At 44.5% G+C, this 17,045-nt stretch overlaps 1 protein-coding gene across 1 annotated transcript in view; it reads left to right on the plus strand.

The window, feature by feature from the left end:
* The window catches only part of LOC138566337 (protein SSUH2 homolog), a 167,713-nt gene that overhangs the window by 130,355 nt on the left and 20,313 nt on the right, over window positions 1-17,045 (plus strand). The window contains exons 7-11 of the mRNA XM_069643478.1: window positions 1,998-2,119; window positions 4,420-4,482; window positions 4,615-4,694; window positions 5,778-5,870; window positions 13,187-13,292. Coding sequence (XP_069499579.1) covers window positions 1,998-2,119; window positions 4,420-4,482; window positions 4,615-4,694; window positions 5,778-5,870; window positions 13,187-13,292 — 464 coding nt within the window. The remainder of the gene's footprint in view (window positions 1-1,997; window positions 2,120-4,419; window positions 4,483-4,614; window positions 4,695-5,777; window positions 5,871-13,186; window positions 13,293-17,045) is intronic.

The raw sequence follows: 17,045 nt of genomic DNA on the forward strand, positions 1-17,045 counted from the left end.
ACACCGGGCTGAGGCCGCCAACAGCACATCACTGCTCGCTTGCATTTTTTCAGCTTCTTTCAACTAACCACCCGTCCCTTCCTCTTTCAGAGCCGCCTGAGCACCAGGGGACCGCTCCGGTGGTGATAGTGCGCAGTACAAATGTCCTTTAACATTAACAATGCCCATTCAATCCAGGTAGAAGGATGGAACCTGTTCTCATCGAACCAGAGGTGGAAAAATGCATGTGTTTCTCACAAATTAACTGAATGGGTTCTCACAAGCATGGGTGATTAGAGATGGTAACATTAGGGAACACGCAGCACCTCCATGATAATTCCCATTGCCTTGAAGGTACATCCAGCTTGATCCAGGGTCCCAGGCCTGGGAGGGCGCATTATCTAATCCAGAGTCACCTTTCACATGAAGGCATAATATGTTGCTGGAGGGAGCCTATAGTTTCCCCACAGCCCTGCAACTTTGTATTCATTATATGTAGAGGTGATATCCGGTGGAGCCTCCAGATATCCAATCGTATTAATCCGTATAGAAAGAGTATATGGTTCGCCTAAACTGACCAACTTGCACACCTGATGTGTTTCGGGGACGGAACTTGGTTTTGTGGCATCACTCTCAGATAAAAATGTATGACACGCGTTTGGGAGACAAGCTCTGGAGAATGTTTTTCTAGTGTGATCCCTGTAATTTGTTGGATAATCAAGACTAAACTTTTCCCTATGTTTGTGTTCTCCGTACTTGTGAAGTGTCTTTGCTAGTAATTCGGGTGACTACTAGAGAGCCCCCGCCACTCCTTGACGACCCGTGTGCTGCGACTGTCGCTGGAACTGGCCATCCCCCATCTGGTAGTGTCCTGAAGAGTCCTGCATCGGTGCCTAGTGCATTTCTCCATTGGAAAGGGTTGCACTCGGACTGGCACCTTGCATCTTCTACTGTAGCCAATGGTGGGAAAACCTACCTCCAGCTACTTATTTTTTAAACCTCTGCTGAAAACACCTTTCTAGAAGCCATGTAACATTAATTTACTTTCCTGTAAATCCATTTGAAAGACTTCTGGATCAACCCACAGGGACACGTCTAACTTGTTCCTAACTTCTAAAGGGACCGTGTTAACATTTGGGCACAAGGCCCTTTTCAACTTAGAGTTGGACTTCTTAAAGTTAGGGCTCCCGTTCCTGTGGACTATTGACATAATCGTTTATATATTTACCTTCTCCTTGAAAGTAGTAGGGCGTTTATATGCAATGTAGTGATTGATTGTATGTTTCATATTCGAGTATTGTGTGATAGTATTACCTGCTTGATTGATTTGTCAGTGTTTTTGGACCTTTACTGTATTTTTGTAGTTATTGTCCAGGTGTATTTTACTGTGTGGACTCATGGTGGACCCCTGACCTCACTTGCCTCTCCTGAGACTAAGACTTGACCACTCTCCATGCTTACCTTGATTGGCTTGGCTAAACTCCCAGAGTTCAGTTATAGCTAGGGTGGCCTCCTAGACTCTGCCCACCACAGTTTAGAAATCCATCTTACCAACCGTTTACCTTTTAGGGTGAGGTGTGCAATTGTAACTGTACCAGAAATGTACAGTCTCTCATTACTGTGTTTTATGAACTGATCAGTTTCCACATAAGAATGAGCCAAAAGACACGATAAGTTAAACCAGGCAAATAAAGCAAGACTACTTTATTTGACTCTAAAGATTCAATTCAGGAGTCCAAACAAAGCAAAACATGCCATATGGAAGTCAAGAGGTAAGCAGCAGATTTTCTAACATCCACCATTAGTGTTAAAATGCTTCTTCAGTGCACGTATGACTCCATTCCAATAAATATTTTTCTGGAGTACAAATCTAGTAGGGAAGGCATTCCATGGTGGTGCTGTTCAGCATGTTTCAGTTTGGACCCATGTACCGTAGAATGACCACGCTAGACAGCCCAAATGTTCCACATGGTTTGTGATCTGATTAATGTAAACTTCATATTTTGTGGCCCAAACAGGAGAACCTGTGGACTCGATGGGCGGTCCTGCCCCTCTTCCATGGGATATAGCGGTGCCTGTTCCTGAAATGTTCAAGGATGGAGAAGAGCATGTCAAGGTGCCCCACACATCCTCTGTGAAAGTAAGTCTCTAATGCACTGATGCGATCTGTGCATAGTTGTCATTGGATGCTTTAAAGTATTTGTGATTGTATTGCAGCCAAAGATGTTTGTCAAGGTAGTGTCTCGTAGCAGAGCCCTAACCTAATATGAATACAGTACAGTTCACCACCCACCTGGCAATCCACCTCGACCAGCGGTGAACACTGCATGGAGAAGCCTCTGTGCAGCATAGCCGATCAGGCCACATGTATGCAGCAACTCATCGCCAGCTCCAACAACTCACCTGGTATTCAGGCACAGACCATTAAAATGAGGGTAGTGGAGTTGTGGTGTGGCTGTTTAAGATTTTTCTTAACGTCTTTAGTCTTCGTGACTTTGGTACCAGGGATCTCCCTCAAGCTCAGAAGTGGTAGTTGGGCAGAGACCCCCAGCAACTTTGCTGGATTTTGAGGACTTTATTTTTTTTTCAACCTGGAGAGAGACACTTTTTCCCAATCATGTATTTTAATGTGATTTTGTACACTGTTCCCCAGTGTGGGAACTCGACGTGGTGCTGACTAGGCGGGGGGGAGGGGGGGTGCATTCAAACCAATGCTTTCAGTTCCGCTCAAGATTATTGTGGAAGACAGCCATCCTCGTGGCCATCACCTCTGCAAGGAGAGTGAGATCCAGGCCCTGTCCTGCAAGCCACCTTACTTGACTTTCCATGAGACGAGGGTGGTGCTGTGGACGCACCCCTTTCATGCCTAAGGTTCCATCGGACTTTCATCTGAACAAGCCCTTGGTGTTACCTGTGTTACCCATGTTCGAGCGCCTGCCCCCCACCCCCCCCCACCCCACAACGCCTTCATTGCCGGCTGAAAGGAATTTGCACTCGCTGGATGTGGCCCGTAGGCAGGGTTTCCGGAAAACTCAGCTTTTTGTGAACCAGTGGAAGGCCCTGTCCAAGGTTTCCAATTCCAGGTTGCTTTCCGGCTGCATCATTCATTGACACCGGTTGGCAAACCGACCATTGCCTGGCCATCCGAGAGCCCATTTTACCAGAGCGATCGCTGCTAAGACAGTGTTTTTGTCTGGTGTGCCCCTGCTGGACACTTGCAGGGCTGCTACTTGGAGGTCGACTCACACCTTCACGAAATTCTACTGCGTCGACAGTGATTGCAGGGAGGAGTCCAGAGTCGGCCAGGCAGTGCTGCGCAACCTGTTTGCTTGAAGGTAAGCCTGATGAGCAGGTAAGATATTGCTTCTGTTGAGCCTTGCCACCTCCCGTGGTTGTGCATTTGTGTACTGCTATGTATTCTTTATTCATGAGCATGTGAATCCATGCCAGACCCTGTGCTGGAGAAGGAACAAGTTGCTTACCTGTAACTGTTGTTCTCCAGCATGGGTCTGGCATGGATCTGCATGCAAACCCTCCTGCCTACCCCTCTGCGGCTCTTCTTGATCTTACTGCCACTTTTTGTGCTACCAAATTTGAAGATCACTGCCTGGGGAGGGGCTTGGGTAGAGGACAGTCATTGGCTGGGGGCAGTATGACCCAAAGCTCAGTGATTGCTTTATATGAGAAAGACAGATGAAATGAAACAAACAGTTTTTTCTTTTACCGAGGAATCCCAGCTAGATGACAGAGAATATTCATGAGCATGTGAATCCATGCCAGACCCATGCTGGAGAACAATTACAGGTAAATAACTTGTTCCTTTTTATGATTTTGACCAGTACTTACCCCATGACCTCAGTTGGCCTAATTTTCTTGAAAATAAACCTTTTATTGTTTTTAATAATACTTCTAGTTGTCACTGTTTCTATGGATTCATTTGTGTTTTAGATTTTCTTCTGGTTTACATCCCGCTCTCCCTCCTAAAATGAGCCTGGCTGCTCTGTCTACGCTACCACAAACACTGGTGGTACAGCCTTTTACCAAGAGTGGAGTCTTGTGCTGTCTCAGTTGAATGGTTTTGATGAAGTTGGGTAGAACTTCAGAAAAACTGTCCTAACAGCCAGATGGTAAATGGATGTTGCCATACATGGTCATTGCTTGACCTGTCTACCTTGCGTGAACTGGGTTGGCTGGGAAACCTATGGAACCAGCTATGTTGGTTGATGCCGGGCCATTATTCAGTGTGGTGCGCAGGTCCACTATGAGAGCTATTCTCGAATTGTAGCCTTTCTGTGGATTGGGTAACACCCAACCAGTTATGAAGGAGAGTAATAAATAAGCAAACTAGAATCCACACTTTGTTAGTATTTTCTTGCTCACATTACAATTCTTGTTTCTAAATGTATTCTTTTTTTAACTTGAATTTTCTCTGTTACATAGGCCTGTGAGAAGTGCCTTGGATTAGGCCAAACAATCTGTAAAGAATGTCAAGGATCAGGAAGGGTAAGTCATTCTGGTTTGTTTTTTTGGTATAGTATCCTTCCCTAGTGTTGTGAATGCCTAACTGGACCAGTTTGCATCTGAATTAAGTGATGGCGTTTAGAGTTATAATTTAATCTCTTTTTGCGATTGCAGCTGCAATGCACTGTGTGCAAAGGAACTGGGAAGAATGTGGATGACCAGTGCTCTCACTGCAATGGCATCGGGAACCAAAGGTGAGGAGATTGTGAAACCTATTGCATATTTGTCCACTCCACTGTTGATGCACCCTCTGAACTCCATGTACAGTGGAAACACAGTAGGTACAGATGGTTCAGTTTCAGTCCTCATTGTTAAAGGACATGACGTACCTTCACACATTATATGTACTTTTTTTAAACCTATCATAACCTGTATGGTGGTTACATAGATGTGGGGGGGAATTTTTCATTTCTGCAAATCACCTCTGAGTCCCATCAGTCGGTTATGTGATTTAATCGCTGGTTAAAATAACGAGGGTGACTCTATGCACTAAAACTCCTCCCCAGCATATCTTGGTGCAATTATATAAACAACTCCAAGCACATAATATTTGGGCAAAGTGTTGGATAGTGCCTGTAATTTATTTTTTCTCCCATGTTGCTCTCAATATAAATTCTGGAGATTATATCACGGAATACCCATCTGTCGGCTGTTTTGGGTTAATGGAAGGCACGCTTCATAAATGTACCAGTAACCCTGTTGTATAGCTTTACCTGACGTAGAGTAGAAGCAAAATGTTCTAGAGCGGAAAGTGGGTTCTAAGCCTTGTTTCATTAAGACTTGACAACTGTGAAAATAAACAACGTAGCTAGTTCCCAGGAGCTATATTGATGTCTGGTGGGGGTGGTGAACAAAACACAATTCTCTTATTCAACACCCCTACATTTCCCATTTTACAGGTTTAGCTATTCGGAAATCGGATTATGATCTTCAACATGCAGCAATGTTAGAAATGTATACTTCTTGCAGGACCATGTGCAGCAATTCATTGAAGGCTTGCATTTATGTTGTAATACCATTCAACATGGTATCAGTCGATCTTTTCATTCGTTTTGTAAATAGAAAGTTGGATATCACATCCTGAAAGCAATTGTCTCTTGTATTTGCGCCGATCAAGGTACATGGAGCTTCACTCCCAACTTGCACAGCATTGAGGATTTATGTAATGTGCAGCCGTTTGTCAAAGCCAAGTTAGAGGATATGTTCTACAAAGCAGTTTAAATAGTCTGCAAAAGGCTATGGTTCTAGTGATACTTGTATTTTGTTTGTTGTTGCAGCTGTTCCAAATGTAAGGGTCAAGGCCGCATAGACTGCGCCACCTGTGAAGGAAAGAAGAACTTGCTGTGCTACATCGAGCTGAAGGCGACATGGTATGTTGGAAAACAAGATGAGCTGCTTTCATTCAGGGCATCTGGTCTTCTGTGTAAGAGGGGTAGAGCAGTTATAAAAACAACGGGGGCTTTTGTGGTGGTGCAGTCATGGCCTTGTAGCGGTATGTCAGTTCCAACTGAAACACCAAGACCGATGTTGATCGCTCAAGTCTTATTCTGCTGGTGTCCTGCATGGAAAATGCGAGCAAAGCTTCAGTGTTTCTACTGTATATTCCTACAGGATTAGCTACTTCCCTTCTTGAGTGCAGGCAGTATTCTTCTTAATCATGTTGACATGTGCTGGTCCTTTCTGTGTGGGTGCTGAGCTCAGTCTTGTTGCTTGTGCAGAGATCTAGTACTGAGCCAACCATGTGTTATGGAGAATTCTCAAAAATGAGCTAATTCCTTTCACCTTAGAGACCCCCAACAACTTTGCTGGATTTTCTGGACTTGGTTTTTTTAACCTTGAGAGAGTATGACCTTTTTCCCACTCGTTCATGTATTTGTGTTTTTATTACCTCGTTTTTTTTTGGTTATGGAGTCTAACAAACCTCATAGGCATAATCTTTTAGATTTCCCAAGGTGTAAATACCTTCTCTGGGATCAACTACTGTTTCCCAGGGCAGTAAAGTGAAATTGACTTTACTTGGCATTTTACTTGCTAGACCCAGCACACCCTATCTTACAATAGAGTGCTGGAGGGGTTACTTAGTATCCCCTATGTCTAAATGCTCATCTAACATTTTTATGTTGCCCTTTCCTCATTGAAATGGCTGGTGGCAGTGGTTTCGTTTTGAACTACCAAGGTTAGCATTTACCGGGACCATTCACAGACCTGGTAACATTAACCACGGGAGCCATCTTTTTCAAAATGGTGACCAGCCTTCAAGGTTAAAATGGTGTCCGGTTGTCTTTTTTTCGCCATTTCTTTGTGCAAAGGTCCTTCTAGAGTTTTTCTGTGCGCCAAACCAGGTTTGGTCCCTTTGTTCATTCGGCTTTGGCGGGCTTCAGTAGTGAAACCCGCCTCTGGCTCCAGAGTGTCTGTGGTAGGCAGAAGTGAGGAAAGTGCCCAAACTACCTGTGCTTAGTCTCCTACGAGACCCAAATAAACTCTGTGATTGGCTGGCTGGCTGGCTGTCCGGCAAGGACATTAATCCTACTGGGTGGGTGATGGCTAGGCTGGAATTAATGGGAGAGAACTGAATAAAAGGTGAGGATTTTGGCTTGGAAGGCTGTCAACCACTGGACGAAAGAACCGTCGAAGAGCTTGAAGAGCTTGAAGAGCCTGCTGCAACTCTTGGACCATTGGTTTGCCTGGTGAAGCCCTGCTGCAGTGACTACTTGCCAAGTTCGCATCGACAGAGAAGCCCCTGCAAAGACGACTTCGCCCTTTGAGTTGGTAGGACCAAGCAACTTCCAAGTAAGCCACCTGGACACCCATCTCGTAGCTGGTTGAATTTCCTCAGAGTTGCTGCAGGAAACCGTAGAGCCAGGGAGAGGGACACCAGATAGTGTGTGTTGCTTGTAAACTGGTCTAAAGCTTTTGGAAGATCCTCCGGACTCCCACGAAGCAGGACTGACCAAGCCTGACCCGTGCCCCCCTAGCCCTCTCATTTGAGTGCGTGACCTCAGATGTGAGGAAAGTCTACCTTGACAGCCAGGAACCGTGATTATTGCTATTTGCGGTACCACAAGGATCTGAAACACGAAACAGCCACTGAAAGTAAAGTTTGCCAGTTGCCAGCTTTGTCGATGCGGGAGTCCCCCAATGCCCTCTCTTGTCCCCACGACTGAGGCCCAGAACAGTGAGATCTGCAGAGCTGCACAGTGTTACGGAGAATTCTCATGAATTGGCCAATTCCTCCCACCTTAGAGCCTTCCAGCTATTTTGCTAAACTTTGGGACTTTGAACTTTTTAATTCTGATTGTTTTCTGTGTGCGTTTCCTTTGGTTATGGAGTCTAACCAACTCCATAGGCATCATCTTTTCATTTTTCACACTGCTTCCTCAGTGCAGTGGCGCAGGGAAGCCTTTCAGGCTTTCCCAAGGTTTAAATACCTTCTCTGGGATAAACTGTTTCCCAGAGTAAGTAACGTGAAATTGACGTTACTAGTCTTTTTTTTTTTTAATACCTAGACCAGCCCACCCTATCTTACAATAGAGTGCTGGAGGGGTTACTTAGTATCCCCTGTGTCTACATACTAATGTAGCAGTCATATGCTAGCCTTTCCTCTCAGAATGGCTGGTGGCAGTGGTTTTACAACAAACTACCATTATTTTTCCCAACCGCAAACTATTCGTAGCTCCGGTAGCGTTAAATCGTGGGAGCCATGTTTTTCAAATGGCGTCTGAGGCCCCTCTGTTAAAACAGGTCCTGGTTGTCTTTTTTTTCGCCATTTATTTTTGGAATGGTTCTTCTCAAGTGATTCTCTACGCGCCAAACCAGGTATGGTCTCTTTGTTCGCTTTGCCTTTGGCTGGCTTCAGGAGTGAAGACCGACTCTCGCGCCTGAGTGTCTGGGGTGGGGCAGGAAGTGAGGGAGGTGCCCGAAACTCCCTGTGCTTGGTCTCCTAGGAGACCCAAATGCACTCTGGTGATTGGCTGGCTGACTGTCCGGCAAGGACAGCCACCCTGCTGGGTGAGTGACAGCTAGGCTGGAATGAATGGGAGAGAACTGAATAAAAGGAGTCTCTTGACTTGGAAGGCAGAGTCGACCACTGGACGAAGGAACCGAAGAAGAGCTTGAAGAGCCTGCTGCAACTCTCGGACCATTGGTTTGCCTGGTGAAGCCCTGCTGCAGTGCCTACTTGCTAAGTTCTAATTGACAGAAATGCCCCTGCAAGGACGACTTCTCCTTTTTGAGTTGGTGGGACCAATCGGCTCAACAGTAAGCCACCTATCTTGGAGCTGGTTGAATTTCCTAGAGTTGCTGCAGGAAACCGTAGAACCAGGAAGAGGGACACCGGTTTGTGCCTTGCTTACAGCCACCGAAATTGAAGGTTGTGAGCTTTTGAAGGAGTTCCCTGATGTCCTCCCTCTTGTCCCCATGACTGAGGCCCAGGAACAGTGACATCTGCAGGAACTGTCATTTCTAAGGTACTGTAAAACAAGACCGAGTACTTGCCTCTCGTGAAAGTGCTTGAAACTTTTGTAACTCACAGGCCTAATCGGCTTGTGACCCAACATGATTCTTCTTACTACAAACTACTTCTGAGAACTTTTGCAAAGACTTTACCGTTTTACTTACCAGAACCGCTTTATCCTATCCAAGACTTTAGCCCATTGACTTTGGCCTAACCTATTGAATTGACTCTTCTGGTGAACAACTCAAAATATTTGCACGGTCTAAGAATGATTGTAACCTCTCATGTTCTGATAACCTTTGCCTTTTACTCCTATTGAAAAGTATTATCAATGTCTACAGTAAGATATTGATGTACCCAACACCCTTGTCACTAAAGTTATTGGTGGTTGTAGATTGTGTTTGTGGACCATTGCAATAGGATCGTATCCGATTCAAAAACTTAGTGTACGGTATTGAAGTATATTTGTTTGAGTGTTTAAGTGCCTCCTTCTAGTGAATGTTTTATAACTGACAATCAAGAAACTTGGAATGTAAGTTTATTTGAACACCTGTGATTGTGGATCTGTGTAACATCATTACTGCTCACATTCCCCTCTTGAGATGAGCCTTGCTGCTCAACACGCTACTGAAACTGTAGTACAGACTTATAGCAAAGGTTGTGTGAGATGTAACAACCCACTCATCCAAGCCCTGCAACATCACTGTGCATTGCTGGCAGCAGAAACATACTGGCCACTGGAAAGCATGCTGCTCGCCAGAAATCACCAGAAATTGTGCAGTGAAAACCTGAAAAATAAGCCACCATCCACTTTTGCCTTTCTTAGTGAGCACAGGAGATCATGGCCTAAAACCACCATTGGGCTACCCACAAAGTAGTCTGAAACCACTTGGAAATAGCAATGCTGATTGAAAAAGAAACACAGAGCTGTTTGAAAATCCGTTTTCTTGATTGTCAAATTGCTAAAATCATGGCTCACATCACCTAAATGATCCAACCTCTTTGTTGGGGGTTACAGATCATTACTGCAAGAATCCACATCACTTCAATGTCACCAAAAATCCTATGCTCTCAGAACAAAATCCTATTTTAAAGATACTTGATGGAAATACAGCTGTCAAAAATGGGTGTAATACCGTTGCTCGCCTCTACCAGAAAGCCAGCGTTTTAAAATAATTTGTTTTAAGTTGAACAATTGAACCCAAACTATGCCAAAGACAATTCCTATAAAATGCCATATGAGTGCCACAGTGATTTCATGTTGAAAAAGACTTGATTTAAGGATATGTTGCTTATTTTAGATTGTACATTTTATTTTTTTTCTCAAGGAACTGTTACAATTGATCAGAAAGTAACCTGAGGCTTTCTTCCCCTGAGAAACCTTCATTCCTTTCCCATGGACAAAGGAAGCTTCCCCTGCCCTTGGCCAAGAGATTGACAGGCTGGTGTGAACAGGAACTAGCAGAGGCACCCTGGCCTGTTGCTCTCAGTCAAGACAATGGATTCTTTGGGATGAATAGTAATATGCTAAATTCGGGTGTAACTAAGTGTTGGCAGGAAACGAGACATGTGACCCTCTGAGTCAGCCCAGCTCTAGGAGGCGGTTCAGACTGACATGTGAATTGAAAGCAAATGTATGTTTTTTAAAAATGCTTAACAAATTGTACCAAGCTGACAAAAATGGGAAACTTTGAGGTTATTAAAATGAAAAATTCCCTTACAATTTAAGACTAAGCTGGACGCCGTGTGATGTTCTGAGACCAAACCCCGGAATGTATTCATATTGCCGCTGCTGGGTTGCTGCTATGAACATAAGAAATTACAGTAATACGCCCAGAGAGGATATGAATGCATGTCTAAAAATGGGTGCAGAAATAATATTTGGAAACCCACCAAAAGCGCAAAAAGTGGTCATTTCTGAACCAAAGCTCCTAGGAAGATAAGAGTTGGACAGAAATGTACCTTAGGCAATCTGTCATGCAATTTAGGTAGCACTAACAAGTGTGTATATTGTAAATATGGGTTTTTATGAAAAATCTGATATGCTCTACAGACACAAAGGGGAGTGTTTTCACCTAAGCCATAAACATGACGCTCGGTGACACGCTGATCCTTTCTCCAGTCAGGGGACGCAAAATCCTCCGACCAATCCAATCCTTAGACGGTAGGGCAATGAGAATCAGCCTCCCCACCCACTTTGGAAATACATAAATAAGGACTGCTAGGACAGATAGAACACACTCTTTTCCACTACTCACTATTCCTGGCGAAGCACACTGCAGGAACACTCTAGATAGATCCAGAGACCAGACTGTAGAACTTTGAAGCAGAGAGGCCTAATCCAAAAGCTGAATTCTTCTCAGCAGGCCTGCAGAAACTAGCAACCTGATTCTAACCCCTAATCTCCCCAGGGGCTCTCACCTTCAACAGCCGGGCTGTGCTGTTTGTGCTAGAACCCAGATCCAGACCCAGAAAGCAGAGCTGTATCAAAAACCCGTCAGATCCAGTCCAAGAGGCCAACCAGACCGCCGTGCAGTGCTGAGAGCAGAACCCAGAGTGCCTAAGGCCTATCCGGTGGCGAGTGAAGTCCAAACCCGTGACCAGATCTGTGATGAGGCCCACTCCATTCTAAAGCCTAGGAGTGAGTATTTAGTCTAGAATAGCCATCTCTTAGTTTAAAGTAATCTTATTCCAACCATCTCAGCCTGTCCAGAACTGCATTATAAAACCTTTTGTCTATCCTAAACTCTTCTCAAGTCTGTGATCATTTTAGCAATAATCATCTTTGCACTGATATTTATGAAGAGGGACAAGTGTTTTGATGGACCGAGATCAGAGCGGTTGCGCCGCTGTTCTGGTGGCTGCCGGTTGAGTGTCTTGCTTCTTCATAGCCCCTTAGTTGAAGTCCATATTGGTTCTGAATCTTTAAAGCGCATCTGTCATTTCTGAAATCTTGACTTTATTTCTAAAAAATCTAACTTCACAAAAACATCTAACTTTTGAACCATACCTCCTAGAACCGAATTCTGTCATTTTGAAGCTAAGATCCTAAGCTTTCTAACAAACCTAAAATGAAACCTGTGTGCCCTCATTTATATCTCTTCATATTGCATAGTGGGGGGAGTGAGTAATAACAGGAGAAAAAGTGATCATATTGTCTTTTGATTGAAACCATATAAGTTTATTTCTGTGTTGCATTTTCCTATCTTGCAGTTCCTTGAACCATAAAAGTATTCTCTGCTACCTTTATTCTCCTATTCCTTACTGATTAAAGAGATTGTTGAGATTTTAATTACCCATTGCTGATTGTCATATTCATAAGTGTGCTATTCAGAGATTATTATATTCATAAAAGTGTGATATATATGATTTAAATTCTTCCAATAAACCTTTTAATTTGCAAAACAAACCTACTTCTTGGCTCAGTGAGGTCAGGGAGATTCAAAGAGGGGCGTTATATAAGGGTTCATCATCCAGATTTAAAGAACGTTGACATAAAAATATATAAATAAGTGCTTCCATTGGGCATCCCAGACTAGGCATTGGCTTAGTTGGAGTGCTCGATTGAAGTCACTTACAGTTGGGTTGCCTATACCTGTAGTCATAGTTGTTTGTAGTGTTCCCAGAACGTACTGCATTCAAACTTTGCCTGTGCAGTGTGGACTACACATGTGCTTCATGGGTAACACTTCTATGTCGTGGTGTCACTAATGATGTCGGTACCATGGCTTCTTGCTGCTTGGTCGAGGCTGTCCATATAGGCTTCCCTGTCCACACTCACAGGCTCTTCTCCCACACATGGAAAGATTTGCGTTGTATTTGGTCTGCATGACTGGCTGAGAGGATACCTTTCAGTGTATGTGTTAATCATTGGTGCACCCGGGATCTTTCCTCCGTAAGATGGGTGGCTGTGAGCGTGTCAGCACTTTCGTCTCGTCATGAACTGCGGAGGGGTGGTCTTGGGCCCCCAAGATTCCCACTGGCATGGTAGATCTCTTTGGTAAAGTTAGACTTTTTTGGAGGTGGGGGGGGCGGTGTACGTTCTCTTCTACTTCAGATCTGCATGTTGAGACACGAATGGTGCTAAAAGCAATATTCATACTGCACCTTAAAGGTGCAGAGGTAATTTACATGTTGGTTACATTGTGTAAATATTGCTTAAATCAAGTATGTGCAACTTGAGAGGCAAAATATCAATTCACCCACAACACTTTGTTTCCCCGTGTCCTACAGGAAAAATAACATACATGAATTTTTGGCTGATCAGAGTTCTGGATTTCCAGCAGAAAACTTCAAGAAAGTGACAGGAAAAAAATTGTTTACAGACGAACAATTCATGGTAATTGCAAAATGCTGCTTTTGAAACTACATTTATCGACTTAAAGGGATACCCATTTTGGCACTGCAGGAGTTACTAGACCTAGATTTCACTGAAATGGCTTCACTGCTGGAAACCCAGACATCCTCCTTTGTGAAGAACATGCACTCCTACGCTTTATGTCTGTGATAGGACTGAAGCACTTCATGATCTAGAATACTGGTGCTGCAAGAGCAACCTGGCTCTCATGGAGTGGAGGCTAGTGTGGCTCGCCCTTGTTTTGCACCTCTGCAGAGTGCATGGTCATGATACGCAAGAGCAATTTGGCTCTTACTCTTGCTGCACAGACTAACGGCAGCATGCACATACTTCTCGACTTCCTTTCAATCTCTGCTTTACTGCACTCTTAACGTTTAACTGCACAGGCACTTGGATTTCCTTCGGCTCCTATGTTCTCATCCCTAGGATCACTGGCAGGCCTCCAGTGCAATGCAGCAGATTGCTAGAAACTCTATTTGTTTGATCAGTACTATTGTGTATGCTGGCTAGTCATAACTCTACTTTTTTTTTACTTTACCACTGCCTTTCAACCATGTATCTTTATTTTTTATTTGTGTGGGGTGCGTTGGCTTCACTTGTCATTATCCTGTTCTGGATTAACATTACATTTTCATTCTGTTTGGTTTTACTGAATCTTGCTCTGGCTTTTGTTATATTTTGCCATCATTTCTTTATTTGTAACAAATCATTGAATTTTTGTCAAGTGCTTTAGCAGCGAAATAAACTACAACCAGTAACTGGAGTTACTAGCTGCAAGGTTTTTCAGAGTGATTTGCTTTGCTAAAGCTGCTCTGGCCAGTATCCTTTCTCAAAAAGGTATTTGCCAATATAATGGAAACATGCAGCAGCTATCTTAGTTTGTTAAAACCATAGCCTCAATTAACATCCCACACACTAGAAATCCAGGCGGAGTGACTGGGAGTTAACTGTTAATCCTTAGAGCTTGTAAAAAAAAAAGTCCAACTGTAGACTGACATGGGAGTACAAAGAATTACTTGCATAGCGTCCTCAACGGCTGCTGCAACATTCCTTTCAGAGTCTCTCCTTTCGTCACCACGACCAAGGAACAGGAGACCAGGTCCACCACTGTTGCATCACGAAAGAATCCAGGTGGATTTTCATCAATCCTCAGGCACTCTGGGGCTCAGGGTAGTACTTACCTCAAGCCCTTCTGTCACTCTAGTGTTACTAGGGTGCTGAATTAGGTTTTCACCCATACCATTTGCCCAGGACAATGCTTGTGCGTTGTTAGAGAATTCTCAGAAATGTGCCAATTCCCTCCACCTTAGACCGCCAGCAATTGTCTGGACTTTGAGGACTTGATTTCATAAGCTGGAGAGAGCGAGACCCCTCTCTTTCTCCCCCCCCCCACTTGTGTATTTTAATGATTTCTGAGCTTTGTTCTTTTGGTTGTGGAATCTGACACTCTTACATTGTCACACAGCACCTTCAGTGCTATGGCACAGGGAAGTCTTTCAGATTGATTTCCCAAAGGTTTAAATACCTTCTCTGGGATAAACTACTATTTCCCAGGGCAGGAAAGTGAAATTGACTTTACTTGTATTTGTAACTTTCTAGACCTAGCATACAATAGTGTGCTGGAGGGTTACCTAGTATCCCTTTTGTCTAGCTTTTCATGTAACATGTTTGTTACCCTTTTCTCACTGAATGGCTGGTGGCAGTGGTTTTGTTCTAACTACCGTGGTGTTCATTTACCGCGGGCTGCGTTCACGGCTGCAGTAAAGCGCCCAAGCGTGCCATTTTTGTCAAAATGGCCCCAGTCTTTTTTCACCATTTCTTGTGGAAAGGTCCTTCTTGAGATTTACTCTGCCCGCCAAACCAGGTTTGGTACCATTGTTCGCTTCGCCTTCGTCGGGATTCACAAATGAAGCCTGCCTCTGGTTCCAGGGTGTCTGGGGTGGGCGGGAACTGCCCGAAACTCCCTGTGCTTAGTCACGTAGAAGACAGGAATGCACTCTTAGTTGATTGGTCGGCTGGCTGTCCGGCAAGGACAGCTACCCTGCTAGATTACCGACAGCTAGGCTGGAATGAAAGGGAGAGCAGTCTTTTGGCTTGGAAGGCAGAGTCGACCACTGAACGAAGGAACCGAAGAACTTGAAGAGGACGCCTGCTGCAGCTCCTGGACCATTGGTTTGCCCATGTGAAGCCCTGATGAAGTGCCAAAACTGCAAGTTTACATCGACCGAGAAGCCCCTGCAAGGACGACTTTTCCCCTTGAGTTTGTGGGACCAATGAACTCCAAAGCCAGCCACCTGGACATCCATCTCAGAGCTGGTTGAATTTCCATAGAGTTGCTGCTGGAAACCGTAGAGCCAGTGAGAGGAACACCTGTTTGTGTCTATTGTTTTAAGTTGCACCAGAGCTCCAGGAAGATCCTCCGGACTCCCAGGAAGCAGGACTGACTGAGCCTGAGCCCCCTCAACAGAGTGCAGGACCCCAGAAGCAAGGAAAGTCCATCTCGACAGCCAGGAACCACAGTGTTGCTATTTGCAGTAGACGCGAGGAGCTGAACCCTAAACTGCCACTGAAAGTGAAGTGTGCTTGTTGCGAGTTTTGACCGTCCCAGTGCAGGAGTCCCGTCTAACCCTCCCTCCCCCCCACGGTGTCCTCCCTCTTGTCCCCACGACTGAGGTCGAGGAACAGTGAGATCTGCAGAGCTGCACAGGAACAGGAGTCATTTGCTGCATCTTTTCTTCAGTTTAAAGGTACTGTGCAAAGTCTAAGAACTTACTTCTTGCTGTAGAGTTGCTTGCATCTTCTACTACTCGCAAGTCTAACAGCATTGATTAATCTTTTTCTTCAGACTTCTGAAACCTTGTGCAAAGACTTTTCGACCAATCTTCAAAGTGCTTCAGCCCATATAGACTCTGACCTATTGACTTTGGCTTAGCCTGTTTTAACTGAATGACTTATTGGGGGATCTGAAAGTATGTGCCTGCTTAAGAACACTTTTTGGTATCTTGTTTTCTCTAATCTTTCCCTTTTTTTTTACTTGCTACTAATTCTGAATGCCAACAGTAATACATTAATGTCAACAGCACCCTAGCAATTGAAGTCTCCTGAGGGTGTAGGTCTCTGCTGTATGCCATCCCAAATGGGTATTTACTGATTCTGAACTAAGATTGTAATTTTGAAGTATGTTTATGTGGGGTTTTACAGTGCTCCCTTCTGAAGGCTTTTCTGATGCTTGTTAATCTGCTTAAAATCACATGCTGTGCATATGGTCCAACATCCAGTGGTAACTGCAGAGTATTGCATCTTGTCTTTCGGGTACCGAAAGGGGATGTCGGCATATGCGTGTATGTAACACTATCCCTATCGTGACGTGTAGTGTACCCAACATCCCTCATGCGCCGAGTTCCCTCAGATTGTTTTTTTCCTCCCAGATAACTGGTCGCCTTGTTTACAAACTTTGTCGGTCATTTCCCCTAAAGTCACTTCGACAGTGCTTCAAATACGAAGACAAAGACTACAGGAACTTTCGACGGTGGTGGACCAAGACGCGGAAGATCCGGCGGTGAAGTATCCAAGTGGCCGGGCCCTCTGGCCGGCCTACACAGTAGGTAGAGTGGGGTTGCGTTGGTCATATCTTTCACTGTCTCTCCTCTTTCCCCCCCCCCCCTCTAGGTCTGGTAATTTTCATATCCTTTCGCTATGGAAAGGACACCATTTAGATTCTACCCCTCTTGCAGG

This window comes from Ambystoma mexicanum, chromosome 2p (genome assembly GCF_040938575.1).
Source record: "Ambystoma mexicanum isolate Mex_15411 chromosome 2p, UKY_AmexF1_1, whole genome shotgun sequence".
In the NCBI taxonomy this organism is placed as follows: Eukaryota; Metazoa; Chordata; class Amphibia; order Caudata; family Ambystomatidae; genus Ambystoma; species Ambystoma mexicanum.